At 37.8% G+C, this 15,561-nt stretch overlaps 1 protein-coding gene and 1 pseudogene across 9 annotated transcripts in view; one reads left to right on the top strand and one right to left on the bottom strand.

Moving 5' to 3' along the window:
- Nucleotides 1-15,561, bottom strand: part of Uimc1 (ubiquitin interaction motif containing 1) — a 155,433-nt gene that overhangs the window by 109,630 nt on the left and 30,242 nt on the right. For 7 of the 9 annotated variants that reach the window (XM_023716538.1, XM_023716537.1, XM_023716539.1 and 4 more), the window contains one exon: nt 7,032-7,116. The exons of the other annotated variants lie outside the window; for them this stretch is intronic. In XM_023716538.1, coding sequence (XP_023572306.1) covers nt 7,032-7,116 — 85 coding nt within the window. The remainder of the gene's footprint in view (nt 1-7,031; nt 7,117-15,561) is intronic. 9 annotated transcript variants of the gene reach the window in all.
- On the top strand, nt 14,337-14,675 carry LOC105742362 (annotated as a pseudogene).

The following is a 15,561-nucleotide window of genomic DNA, read 5'->3' as shown; positions in this document are numbered from 1 at the left end:
AAAAAAAAGAAAATGAATGTTACTGAGTTCTTTCCAGTAACATTGGACAGAAACCTATTGGACAGAATGTCAACACTGAAATTCAAAGTTGGAAATTATAATGGATGACAGGTTATAAGATGTTTTGAAATACATTAATAATGAGATACAAGTAAAATACTCTGTAATGGATTACTAACTGGTGGGCAACTTGTTACACCCAGCTGAACTGAATTAGCGTGGTACCGCACATGGAAGGCCCACCTGAGGACTTTTGCCAACAGCATAAGAGGCAGAACTGAGCAGCTGATGAGATGCTGTTAGGAATGCTGTTTAGAGAAGCTGTTGGAAGCTACTGATCCCCCTTCAGGAGGATCTTGTCTTGCTGGCTTCCCTGACAAACTTGGCTGTTCTTGTCAGAGGAGTTCAGGACCTCGTTATTGCTGAGAGTGGCTATGGTTCATTTTGTGGAAGTTCTGGTCCTCATCTTGACTCCAGAGGGGAAGATGATATATGGCTCAGCCTCATGCAGAATCTTGTCATATTGGCTTTCCTGATGGGAACTCAGCTTTCCTCATCACTGCAGGAGCTTGGGACCTCACTGTTGCTGAGGATGGGTATGGCATTTCTCGGGGGAGCTCTGGTTCTTACCTTGAGCACTGTTTCCTAGCTCCAGTTCAGATCACTCAGCCTACTAACACAGATCCTTCATCCTGCTGGTATAGACTTTCTAGCTTCCACCACTGACCTTTGGGCCTTTCCAGTGCAGATCCATGAAGCAGGACTGCATGAAACATTGTCAAGGGCTCTAGCCTCCAACTGAACTTGTGGGAGGCACTGTTATAAGCTCTAGGTCTTCAGCTGGATTCACGTAGGACATTGCTATGGGACTCAGGCCCTCAGCCAGATTCTTCGGTTTTTAGCACATGGACAGATTTCCTGCACTCTTTGTATATGATTCTTTGGGTGATTATAAAATAATCCTATAAAATGTGTCCTGTATTGTATTGTTCCCCTTGGGGGGGAAAAAAAACCACAACACACACTATATGCATCTGCAGTAACACTCAAAAGTACATTTATCATTACATCTCACTGTCTGAACAAAAAAAAAATCTTCATAACAGGGCTTTATCATTCTAATTGTCTGAATGTAAAGGATTTATGGAGAAGTGGCAGATGTGGCATTGAGATTTTTAGAACAATAATGATGCTCAAGAGATTTGGTTTCCTCCAAAGATGCCTATATTAAACTGGGCATGGTGGCATGTGCCTGTAATCCCAGCATTTGGGAGTCTGAAAACAGGAAGATCACTACAAGGCAAATGATGACTAGAAGGGTCTGAGTACTATGGTGAAATTGACCTTTCAGAACAGATAGGCCCAGACTGAGGTGGTGCCTTCTGCCTCTGCCCTGATCATCAAAGCCCTCAAGGAGCTGCCAAGAGACAGAAAGCAACAGAAAAATATTAATTTCGGTGGAAATACCACTTTTGATGAGATTGTCAACATTGCCTGACAGATGTGGCACCAGTCTTTAGCCAGAGAACTTTCCAGAACCATTAAAGAGATCCTGGGGACTGCCTAGTCTGTGGGCTTCAATGTGAACAGCAGGAACTCTCTTGACATCAACAACCATGTTGTGGAGTGCCCAGTTAGCAAAGAAAGATGAGAAAATATTTCAATAAAAAGGTGATCTTTCAAATTATTAAAATCAGAAGTCAAAGTACAGCTACTACTATCTAACTTAAAAAATAACGTTTTCCTAGTATTTCAGGTTGGAAATACTAGCAAAATTGTACGACAATAACTTAGTTGAAAAGGACAAATTCCTTGAAAGACACAAACTATCAAAACTGATTAAGAAATAGCAAATCTCGGTCAAGCAATGGTCATGACTCATCCACATGGCTGACACTGACAAAGGTTCTACAATCTGAGGTACAGGATTTCAGGATAAATCCTGAGGAGATTTCACTGACCTTATCAGACCCAAAAGGTACAACTCTTGTTGCACAGGTCCTGCTTTACCTTGGTCTTAACCATCCAGCAGAAAAGTATAAAAACAAAGTATAAGAAGTAAAGCCATGCTGTTATGTTGAGCTGTAGGGGACTCAGGTCAACATCTGACATTGCCAGTGAAGCGGAAGACCCAATACTATTATGGACTACTGGACTCTTTTAGAATATTTTGCTGAGTTAACACACCTATAATATTCAAGTAACAGAACTTAACAAAAAAAAGAAGATATAGATGAATGTCCATTTTGTATCTGTGTATTCAAAATGGTTAGGATGGGGGCCGGGGAGATGGCGCAGTAGAATAAGCCCTTGCCTGGCAAAATGGTTAGGATATATAGTTACATTCTCTTAATGAATAGAGGGATTTGTTCTAATAGTGTTTGTAAATAGGATATCATGTCCATATCTTGTACAGCAATTAACCACTAGGAAGAATGTATGCAATGTGTTAATTATTGAAACTGTCCTACCAATTTGGTTTGAAACTGTCTCATTACTATTTGTTTTTCAATAAAATTATGGAAAAAAAAAAAAAAAAAAAAACGCTTTCCACTGCTGGTGGAAATGTAGACTGGTGCAACCATTATGGAAATCAGTGTGGAGACTCCTTAAAAAACTAGGCCAAAAATCCCATTTAAAGGAGCTATCCCCTTACTGGTAATTTTCCCAAAAGAAAGGAAAAAATTATATCATAGTGATATATGTGCACCTATGTTCATATCAGCACAATTTGTGATATCCAAATGTTGAAAGCAAATAAAATGCATATCACTTGAAAAAAGAAAAAAAAGAAATAGCAAATCTCAATAGAGCTATCACAAGACATGAATTAGTAATTTAAAAAATCACCTACCAAGAAAGGACAAGAACCAGATACCGTCACAAGGGAACTTTGTCAAATGGTTAAAGAAAAATTAAGACCAAATCTTCATAATTCTTCCCAAAAAATAGAAAATGAGGAAACACTGCCAAATTCATTTGATAAGGTCAATATAAACCTGATACCAATTCCAAAGACATAACAAGAAAATTTCAGACTACTGCAATTGCTTACAAATGTAGATGAAAAATCTGCAACATAATACTAGCAAACCAAATCTATAAAAATATTTTTAAAATTATACAGGATGTCTAAGTGGCATTTACCCCATGAACAGTAGATTGGCATAATATGATAATCATCTAATAAACCAATCATCAAAACCACTATAATAGAGGGCCGGGCAGATGGCTCAGTGGAATAAGCGCTTCCCTGGCAAGCGCAAGGGCCTGAGTTCAATCCCCGGTTCCGCAAAAAAAAAAAAAACACTATAATGAATACAGAAGCCAGGTGTGGTGATGCATGCTTGTGATCCTAGTACTTAGGAAGTTAAGGCAAGACGATCACTACGAGTTTGAGGCCAACCTGAACTACATAGTGAGCACCCCTATCTCAAACCACTCCCCCACCAAAAAAAAACAAAACCAGAAATGGCAAGCCTGTAATCCCAGCACTAGGGTGGCTGAGGCAGGAGGCTCATTGCGAGTTCGAGACCAGCCTGGGCTACAAGTAAGCTCAAGGCCAGCCTAACCTGCATAGTGAGATCTTGTCTCAAAAAGACAAAAACAAAATAAACAAAACAAAAACAGAAAATTTATTTGACAAAATTCAACACTTCATGAAAAAATATTTTTAAATGGCAAAAATATTATAGATTACATGTATGATAATTTTTAAAAATCTTTTAATGAGCAAAGGAAGTAATTTTTCTGCCAAAAAAAAAAAAAAAAAAAAGAAAAAAGAAAAAAAAAAAAAAAAAAAAAAAAAAAAAAAAAAAAAACCTAAGAGAACACAGCACACTAAAAACTTGGTCAATAAGCACATGAAATAATGTTCAACATAATTGGCCATTAGTGGAAAAACAGTGGTACATGCCTGTAATTCTAGTGCTCTAGAAGCTAAAATAAAGGAGCATAAATAGGACCCTGCCTTAGGAAGTTAGCAAGATTTTGTCTCAATAAGAAAGAAGATCTGGAGAAATAGCTCAGTGTAAAGACCCTGTACCTTTGATACTTTTCAATCCTCAGTACAAAAAATTAATAAATTGGCAGGGGATGTAAAATGATGCATCCATTTTTTTTTGTTGTTGTTGTTTGTGCAGGGTTTCACTACGCAGCTCAAACCTGTAGTAACCCTCCTGTTCTCAGCCTCCCCAGTGCTAGGATCACAAGCACACACCACCACGCTCAGACTCAATCACCAACTCAGCAAACCTGGGCCCAGGGCCAACACTGTGTGGTGCCAGGGATCCATGCCTGGCCCCCGTGCTTGCTTAAGCAGGCACTTAGTCCACTGAGCTACCTCACCAGCCCTGGTACATCCAGTTTTAAAAATGGGAGCCAGCTGCTGTGGCACATATCTAAAATCCCAGCACTTAGGAGGCTGAAGCAGGAGGATCACCATGAGTTCAAAACCAGTGTGAAGTACCTAGTGAATTCAAGGCCAACTTGAACTACGTCATGAAACCCTGTCTTAAAAGAGCAAAAATAAATAAATAAATAAATAAATAAATAAATAAATAAAATGTTCTGGTAATGGGGATGTAGTGTAGCTGTACTGTGTGCTTTCCTAGCATGTACATGAGGCCCTGAGTTCAATTCCCAGTACCTCAAAAGGGTAGAAGAAATGGTTCTGCAATTCTTCAAATGATTACCTACAGCATTATTACATGACCTACTAATTTCACATCTCATTATATATCCAAGAAAAATGAAAAACTATATAATTTGTACATCAGTCATAATAGCCACAAAGTAGAAACACAAATGTACAACAAATATGGGACAGCAATGTAATAAAATAATACTTGCCATTGAACAAATGAAGTACTGATGCATGCTAAACTATGGACGAACCTAAAAACATGCTAACTAAAAGAAGTTAGTCACAAATGACTTCATACTAGGGCCAGCCAGGTAGCTCAGCGGGTTAAAGCGTCTGCTTAGGCAGAGCACAGCGGCTGGGTTCCATTCTAGGTGTGCTGTGCTGGCCCCACCCCTGGGGCACACTATGACAGTGATTGAGACTGGGTGTGGTGGCACAAACCTGTAATCCCAGCACTTGAGAGGCTGAAAACAAGAGGATCACTGAGTCCAACCTATGTAGTGAGACCCTGTAAACCCTGTCCTAAATACAAAAAACAAAAGACTTCATACTACAGTATATGATTCTACTTATATCCAAAGTCTACAATAATATATCTATGAAAAAATATCACCCAAGGTATGCTGGGGGCCCCCATGTCTGAGTACTTAGGAGGCTGAGGGAGGAGAATCACCATGAGTTCAAAGCCATCCTGGACTACACAATGAGTCCAGGCCAGCCTGAACTACATAACCCTGTCTAAAAAAAAAAGAAATAAAATCTACATAAAGTAGATTAGTAGCTGCCTAGGTTTGGGAGAGGTGTCAAGTGTGAATGACTGCTAAAGACAAGAGGTTTTGCTTCAGTGCTGAAAGTCTTCTAGAATTAAATTATAGTAAGAATTGCACAACAGACTAGAAATCACTGTATTTATTTATTTATTATTTTTTTTTTTTTAGTACTGGGAATGAAAACCATGGCACGCTGCCATTGAATTACACCCTCAACCCTTTTTACTCATCTCTTCCCTCCTTTTTTGAGACAGAATTTCACTAAGTTGACCAGATAGGACTTGAACTTGCAATTCTCCTGCTTTAGCCTCTCTCAAAACTAGGATTACACGAGTGTGCCATTGTGCCCCACTTTATTCTATGTTTCAAATAGGGGAATCAGATGATATATGAATAGCTCAATAAAAGAATTTCCACTACATCAGAAGGTTGCATGTTCATATCACGTTGGGGTCACCAAAAGAAAAATAAAAAAGAAAAAAGAAAAAGAAAAAGAAAAAAGAATTTCCAAAAGGAGAAATGAAGATATTCTCACAAAAAGAGAAAATTCCTTAATATAGTCAGAATTTAAGCTTTGACTATACCAATGAAATGCATACTAAATAATTTTATATTGTTATTATTTAAAAAGTTTTAAAAGTCAAAATGTGTAGCATCACTTTGTATTAAAATGTTAAAAAAAAAAAAAAGAACAATCACACAGCACTGTTCTCTGATGAGCTATGAGCCTCATCAAGACAATTGGTTTCAGGTAGGCATTGACCAGTCCTGAAGTCCTTCCAGATTATTTTGAAAATGTTAAGACAGCTAGCCTTATGTGGCCGAAGTAATATGCAAAAATCTATCCAGATATATGTTTAGACACTTGCGTCTTGAACATCTTTCAATTTTTTTGCTGACAAAAATATGCAAAAGATGATTTTGTTATTTTAATAAATTAATTACATTTGCTGAATATTAAAAAAAATTCCTTAGTATAGGATAATGTCTTGGCAACACTACATGCCCAATTTCTATCCTCTGTAATTTTTGTCATATATTTTCTATTCACATATAAACATGTTGACAGTATTAGTTTAGAGAGTTGTCTTTCAGAGCAAAAAATTTAAAAAACTGAAAATTCAGTACCTTGCTTTATATGAGCTATTCCAAGCACTGCTTCTGTGTGTACTTCTTTGTTGTGCACATCCAAGTTTCTGTCTAGTATCATTCTCTAAGCTAGAAGAACTTTCTGGAACACTTAAATGTACTATAGGCATTTGGCAAGGAATTTTCTTGCCAAAGTGAACCAAATGTGCCTTCCCTTCTAAGATCACATTTTTAATTCCAACACTCTTCCTCTAATAAGTCAAACATATAATCTGCAGATACCTCCATATGCAATTTCAATAATTTAATAAAATTTCAAATAGGATGCATCTATACCCTTAAGAACTCTTTTCCTGGGGCCAGGGAGATGACTCACTAGAATAAGTGCTTGCCTGACAAACGCAGGGGCCTGAGTTCAATCTCCAGTTCTGCCAAAAAAAAAACAAAAAAAAAAAAACACCCCTTTTCCTAACAACCAAAAAACAAAAAAAAACTAGCGGTGATTAAACTAAAAAATGAACACGTACGTGCAATTTTTCTTTTAGCTAAACATTTTGCTCTACTTGACTGCTTTGTCTTCATTTTCTGTAATCCAGTTTCATCCTTTGGTTCCTGTTGCAAAAGAATAAAATATTATCAGGGTGGTTGCCGTGAAGAGTATGGCTAAGAGAGGTCTCTTAAAGAATCAGTGATTGTTACAAATGTGCACATAAGACCTCAGAAGAGGCTTTTATTTCCACACACAAAATAAAAAAGGCATACCAGATCTGGAAGCAATAATACCATAAAAGTTAAAATATATAGTAAACTGGTATCTGCCACATACATAGACATAATAACCGACAAATCTTCAAAATACCAGTCAGCAAGGGCTGGGATGATAGCTCAGTGGCATAAGCATCTGCCTGGCAAGTGAAAGGTCCTTACGTAGATTCCCAATACAAAAAAAAAAAAAAAAAGTCAGCATTTACTCAAGACTACAGAAGCTTGATTCAATGCTTAAAAAACAGCAATGTTTAAATTAAGCATATATTTATTTTAAATCATTCTTTGGTCACTAAGTAATAAAAGAATTCTATAAAAACAAGAGAATCAAATACACCAGCCACAAGCCACCTCAAAATTTAACAAGACGCACTGAAGACCAAATAAATAAATAAATAAATAAATAAATAAATAAAATCTGGACAATAGAAAATAATCAAGACAATAAAAATGAGCTAAAAGAATGTGGCTGAAATAGAATATAGGGAATGATGAGCCTGAGGCAGGAGACCAGGACATGGTCAACTGGCTGACCAAGTGGGTATGACCTCTCAATCAGAGAGCTCCTTAATACATGAAGAAAATAGTTCCCAAACTCAGCACCTATGACCAATTAGAAAATACTATCTTCAGTTCTTCTAGCATGAAATCAAGCAGGTTTCTGATAGAACAACCTAGAGCTGATGTCAGCCTGAAAACTGGGGAACACAAATGATGTCAGGCATTAACCTCATCAGCACTGCGAAATTTCTCAATGGCCCAATCTCATTCTGAACAGTGTCCATCTTTTCTTACTTTTAAGTAGCCCTCTCTCACTCTGCAGAGCAAACTTCTTTTCTACCTGTAATAAATGTAAGACAGGTGTGGTGCTGCATGCTTATAATCCCAGCACTGGGCAAGCTGAGGCAGAAGAATCACCATGAGTTTGAGAGGCCAAGTAAGGCCAGCCAGCACTAGATCATGAGACCCTGTGTCCAAAAAAAGTAAAATCTCACTACCTTTTTTGCATATCCTACCCAATTCTTTGTTCAGGACACCGAGAACCTAGAAAAAATTTCTAAAAAGTGTCTACTCAACCCTAGAACCAGGTGCAGGGAGGAGGGCGGGGGAGTCAATCCCCCGGGCCTGCAGTGCCAGCCCTGCCCACGAGGTGTGTTGAAACAGCAATTGAGACTGGGCGTGGTGGGGTGGGCCTGTGATCCCAGCACTTGGGAGGCTGTAAACAGGCAGATTACTACGAGTCCAATCTAGTAGTGAGACCCTGAACACCCTATAGACCCTTCCCTAAAAAATACAAAGAAAAAAAAAATAGAACTGGTAATAACTATAGATATAAATACTGTAAATATCAAACATAGAACTTAAACATTCTATGTAATATAACTCATAAATATTAGCAATTACATATAATTTATGTATTATGTAATGTTATGCATGTATTATATATGATATATAGATTAGATTAGATAGACAGACAGACAGACAGATAGATAGAATTTAATACTGGAAAAACAGTATCAAACATGTAAGAACCTGGGAAATGTAAGGCCTATACGCTGAAGGCCTTCTTGACAATCTCAAAAAGAAAGAGCATCATTCAACCAAAAAATGGTCAGAAAAACTGGCCAAAGAACCAACAATCAATTTTAATGTATTTAATTTTAGATCTAAGACCAAAGCTAAAGCACAGATAAAAGACAAGAAAAATATATAAATTTTTATCTTCTAATAGTAGAAAGGCATGCTATAAAGGTACTCATTAGAAAAATAAATACTTTTGCTAGAATTATCAAAATATATGCCAAAATAGTTTAAAAAACAAAGAACATATAAAAAGAAATACATTTTAGGCCCTGCATGCTGGAGTACACCTGTAATCTCAGTACTTTAAAAAGTTGAAGCAGGAGGACTGCCACAAGTTCAAGGCTAGCCTGGGCTACACGGTGAATTCAAGCCCCTGTGGCAAAAAAAGGAGAAAAAAACACACAGACACACACACACACAAACATGGCATTTAGCATATGAAGCATGATTGAAATATATGATATGTGTTATTATAGTTGCTGTTTTGGTTTGTTTTTTTGTTTTGTTTTTTGAGACAGGGTCTCTCTATGCAGTCAGGCTGGGCTTGTACTCATTTTTGTTGCCCCCAGGCTGATCCTGAACTCACAGCAATCCTCCTGTCTTAACCTTCCAGCCTCCCAACCTCCCACGTGCTGGGATTACAGACATGCTCCACCATGCCTGGTTACATGTTGACTTTTTTTTAAAAAAAGCCTATTACAGTAAAAGACACATTGCCATTAATTCCCCTCAAAATCATTTCACTTTGGTAAAGAAATCACTTATGTCAGATATAGTAAATAAGATAGATGAGGGGTAGATAAGGACACACTAATTTTTACAAGCTTGCCTTTCTGATGGCCCGCAGCATCACATCTCATAAAGACACAAAAGGACTTTCAGGACTGCTTCAGAAATTGCAAGAATGATGAAAAAATGTGTCCAAGGGGCCAGGGAGATGGCTCAGTGGAATGTGTGCTTTCCTGGCAAGCACTAAGGGCCTGAGTTCAATTCCCGGTTCCACCAAAAAAAAAGAAAAAAACAAAAAATGTGTCCAAAATGAGGGAAAGCATTTTGAGGGGAATTAATGGCCATGTGTCTTTAATGTAATAAAAAAATTTGAATTGTTTTGTTTTGTTTTTTGGGTTTTTTTTAATTGTTTTAACTCGCTATATTTTTATCTCCACTTACACATGACAGAATATAACAAAATACAACTCGGCTTTATACAAGAGATTCAGTTACGATAAAGCAATCCGAAATGGCTAACATGGGGCCGGGGAGATGGCACAGTGGAACAAGCACTTCCCTGGCAAGCACAAGGGCCTGAGTTCAATCCCCAGTTCCGTCAGAAAAAAAAAAAAAAAAAAAAAAAAAACAACCAAAATGGCTAACAAAGAAAGGTCTAGAAGATAATGGTAACTGTCTGAATCTGAATCTCTCTGCTTATCCTACAGAAAAATCACAAGACCAACAAGGGCTATAACACCATGTATGATCAATGCCTTCAGCATTATGAGGAGACAGAATGTATCACACACTTAAAATTACCTCCAAGTAGGAAATACAGCTAACAAATAACTTTCAATGAAAAAAAAAAAATAATAATAACTTTCAATGTTCAAGTCTGTAAATACAAAGAGCAGATCAAAGGAGTTTAAAGAGACTTCACAAAAAATTAAGAGAGGTCTTAAAAATAATAAGTAAGAAGCATGCTATAGGTTCTCAACCACTATCCCTAGACTGAACGCAGGGCCTCACACCGTACATGCTAGGCTGGTGTGTTACCACTGAACTACATCCCCAGCCCAGGAAATATGCTCCAAACATAAAGATGTGAATAGGTTTTAAAAATGAAAGAGAAATACCATGATCAGAGTATTTTAAAGAGCTGTAAGTCAGGATGGTAGTTCATGCCTCTAGCCTCAACATTTGGGAGGCTGAGACATAAGAATAAGGCCTAGGGTACATATGGTAAGACCTGTCACCAAAAAAATAAAAAGAAGGCTGTATGGCCCCAGCATATTAGAAATAAGAAAGTAAACATAAACACAAGGCCAGCACTAAGAAAAAGCCATCCATTTGCAGTACTCCACACTAAATAACTAGGTTTGGTGAACATGGATGTTATGGTTTTTATCTAGACATCCCCCCAAAGTCTCAAATATTCATAGGTGAGGCTTTGCAGAGGTAGCTGGGTCTAGGGTGTGTGATGCTAGTATTAAGGATATGTGATTACTAAATTAGTCCACTGACTGGTCTGGCATAGTTCTAGAGGTCTATAACAGGAAGACCCACCCTAAGTGTGAATGGCACCACACAAAGGGTGGGTAACCTAGATGAACATAAAGGGACAGAAAAAAAGCAGACCAGCCACTGCTTCTTCATTACTTTTCTATTTGCTGCCTTCTTCCCACCATGAACTATTTCTCCTTTTGATGCTCCATCATGTCACCATGCTTCTGAGCCAGCCAACTTAGACCTCTACAAACTGTGAGCTATAATAAGTCAGCTTAGACTGACAGTGATCCTCCTGTCTCAGGCTCCCCAGTGCTGGAACTACAGGTGTCCACCACCATGCCCAGTTTCAGTGGCCAGCATAGTGCACCCAAGGCAGGGCCAAAACATCATGTGGTACTAGAGATGGAACCTGGGTCCTTGCGCTTGCCAGATAGGTGCTTAGACCATTGAGCTATCTCTCCAGCTTTGAGTGCCAGGTATTTTGATTCAGCAATGAGAAAAGTAACTAAGACACTCGAATACTAAGAATATATGAGACTAGTTTTTACACTGGTGAAAGTTCTGCAATAATATAGGTATATTTTTTATGTTTAAAACTTGTTTTAGAGAGAATAATCTTTAAAATTAAACATTACCATTAATTGTATTTCTATAATACTAACAGCTACATATACAGTAAATAGAATAATCCATTTAGAAAATATTAAAGTTATTTTCCAGACATTATAATTGTCTTAGTTACTTTCTGGTTTCTGAAACACAATACTCAAAACCTATAACTCAAAGGATCATTTCTAGAGATTTTAATCCACAATCATCTGGCCCAAAAGTAGGATGGCATGGCACAGGGGCACAGAAGAGGAAAATTGGTGGAAGAGGAAAACTGTTCATGGTATGGCAGGCAGGAAGCGGGGGAAAAAAGGGACACAAGATAGCCTCCCAGGCCATGCCCCCAAGTGACCCACCTCCTTCCACCATCACATGTAGGCTACAAGTTTATCAATGGATCAGTCATTAATGAGTATCACCACCTCATGATCCAGTCACCTCCCCAAAGCCTCACTTGAACACAAGAGGCTTTGGGGAAACATCCAGATATAAACCACAACAAAGATTTTTTTTTCATTGTGCTATGCATAAAATGCAGGGCCTTATGTATGGTAGGTAAGTGTTTTATCACTGAGCTGTACTCTGAGCCTCATTAACATACTTTCAGTTACGGTGAATATGCTAATGTGGGCTTCACAGTACAGTTCATTTCTAGCAGAGTACAGCTGGCTATGGCAATGAAAACCTATAATCCCCAGCATTCAGGAGGCTGAGACTAGAAAGTCACTATGAATTCAAGTTTAGCTTGAACTACATAGTGAAACAAAAATAAATCAATAAAATACAATAAATCAGTTGTGATGACACTCTGGGAGGCTAAGGCAGGTGGATCACAATGTCTAGGCCAACCTGGGCAACCTTGTGACTTAGCAAGGACTTGCTTCAAATTTTTTTTAAAAAGAGGATTAATGGGAGCTTTAAAGATATATCTCAGTGTGAAGGCTCTGGATTTAATCCCTAGTACCACAAAAAAAGTTGCATTTCTAAAAGTGTTAAAACTTTTACAAACTTGTTTTTTCCCCAAATGTTATAGTGTCTGTGCAGAATTTTCACAAATTTTGGATTCATAGACTCATTTTACTGACTAGGGATTTTGTAGAAGTTGAGGACTATTACGCTACATAAAATGTTACATATATAAGCCTTGATTCCCTTTCATTAATTTATTTTAATCTAATCTAATGCAACATCCTGCTTCCTTTTTTTTTTTTTTTTTTCACTGAATGCCTTCAGGGCAGGTTTGGCTGGCTTGAGTTGTGGGGATCGAACTACAGCAACCTGAGCCTGACTGCTTTGTTGAAGCAGCCACTTAAAGAACTGAGCTAAGGGGCAGGCCCCCTATCCTGCTTCTTGTAACTGTGTAGTCTATGCCTTTTTGGTAATATCATCAAACATTCAATTAAACATGAACCAACAATTCTACAAAGTACAAAACTAATGCTAATCTTTTTTAGTTTTGTCCCTGATATTTCATTAATCATAAAACTTGGCTGCAGAAAACAAACTAAGTTACATATTGAAATGAATTTGGCTTTTGGGTAATTAATCCTTTTCAAATCTACTAGAATAATATATAAATCACTAGTAGATAAAATGAAAATCCAAATGATAAAAGTTTATTTTTGAGAAATTTCAAGTTTTTTTAAAAAGTTACACTTATTAAGAAAGTCACTTAAGGGCCAGGGAGATGGCTCAGTACCCCGGTTACGCAAAAAAAAAAAAAAAAAAAAAAAAAGACTCAAAAAGAAAGTCATTTAAAATTGGAAAAAATTGATCCATGATATTTGTACAGTTAAATACAGTCATCCCTTAGTTCTATCATTTGGATCTTAAATGTCCTCCAAAGGCCCATGTGTTAAAGGCTTGGCCCCAGAGTGGCACTATCGGGGACAGTAAAACTTTTAGGAGGTGGCGACTAATGGGAGAACTTTCAGTCACTGGCAATGTGCCCTTACAGAAGACTGTTGGACCATAGCCTCTTCTCTGTTTCCTAGCCATGAGATGAGTATTTTTGTTCTGCCATGCACACTTGCTAAAATATGCAACCTCACCACAGCCTCAGAACAACAGGGTCAATCTACCATGGATGAGAACAACCAAAATTATAAGTCAAAATAAACTGATCAAGTATTTTGTTTACTAATAGAAAGCTAACACATCCTGTGTACACCGGGGATTGAGGTCCAGAAATCAACCCCCTAGTCTTGTGACTAGGAAAATCTGAGAATGGTTAAGTCTTTCACATAAAATGACATACTATATGTATATTACATCCTCCCATATACATTAAGCACTTTATATTACATGTTTAAAATAAATGTTATATATGCTATTATACTGTATTGTCTAGGAAATAATTATATGAAAAAACATATTTGCTCAGTAGAGAACCAATCATCTACATTTTCTTTCCTTTTTTTTTTTTTTTTTTTGAGATAGGGTCTCACTACATAGTTCAAGCTGGTCTTGAACCAGGATGGCCTTGAAATCACAGTGATCCTCCACCCTCAGCCTCCCAAGTACTGGGATTACAGGTGCGTGCCACCATGCCTGGTCCTCTTTCTTAAAAAAAAAACAAAAAAACCTACATTAGTTTTTATTCTCTCTAAAAAAAAAAAAAAAAATTACTCTTTGATTTCAGTGGCACAAGCAAGATGATGAAGGGAATGTCATCCTTTGGAAAGTGGCATAATAAGACACACACATTGTGCCGCCGCTGTGGTTCTAAGTCCTACCACCTTCAGAAATCGACTTGTGGCAAATGTGGCTATCCCGCCAAGTGCAAGAGAAACTACAATAGGAGTGCAAAGGCTTAAAGGCGAAATACCACTGGAACCGGTCGAATGAGGCACCTAAAAATTGTATATCGCAGATTCAGGCATGGCTTCCACAAAGGAACAACACCTAAACCCAAGAGAGCAGCAGTTGCAGCGTCCAGTTCATCTTGAGAATTCCAGCAATCACTCAAAACAAATGCTTTGGTTTTATAAGATAACAAAACAAAGCAAAAAAAAAAAACATTAGTCTTATTTGAGAATATATCAGATACAGAATTCTCATTTCTGTATCAAATATGTGACAAGACTACAAAAAGTGAAAACATTCACTGGTTCAAAGCACTCTATCATATATGAATCAAATCAGGAGGAAGAAAGTTAACATGAAATTTAACAATATACTACTTTGGCCTGGGATAAAGCTCTGTGGCACAGTACCTGCCTGGCAAGCACAATGTCCTGAGTTTGATTTCCAGTACCAAAAAGAAAAAAAGGATTATTACTTAAAGAACAGCATTTTTATTATTTTTTTTTAATGTTTCCTTTATTTCTTTTTTTTCTTTTTTTTTTTTTTTTATGGTCAGCTCAGCCCACCCTGGGGGCAGGGCTAGCATGGCATGTGGTGCTGGGGATCGAACCGAGGTCCCCGCATGCTTGCCTAAGTTTGCCTAAGCAGGCGCTTTAGACCACTGAGCTATCTCACCAGCCCAAGAAACGCATTTTTAAAAAATGTATTTTAGTACAGTATCTCACTACACAGAGCTGACTCGCGGTGATCCTTGTTTTCAGCCTCCCCAGTGCTGGGATTCCAGGCATGTGCCACCGCACCTGGATTCTGTCATGGCTCGGCATACCCCGGGGCAGGGGCAGGGCCAGGGCAGCATGCAGGACAGGGATCAAACCCTGGTCCCTGTGCTTGCCAAAGCAGGCCTTTAGTCCACTGAGATATCTCTCTGGCCCAATCACTATTTTTATCTATAGAAGAAAAGTCTATATTACTTAAATAATTGGATTTTCTGCTTTGAAAAGTTCTTACAATGAAACTATGATCCACTGAATTTTCAGAGAATTTATTGAAGTTAAGTCACAAATGTCAAAATGC

This window comes from Octodon degus, unplaced genomic scaffold (assembly GCF_000260255.1).
Source record: "Octodon degus isolate 3935 unplaced genomic scaffold, OctDeg1.0 scaffold00048, whole genome shotgun sequence".
Taxonomy (NCBI): domain Eukaryota; kingdom Metazoa; phylum Chordata; class Mammalia; order Rodentia; family Octodontidae; genus Octodon; species Octodon degus.
The sequence above is the reverse complement of the archived record's forward strand: the minus strand, read 5'-3'. Positions and strand labels throughout refer to the sequence as shown.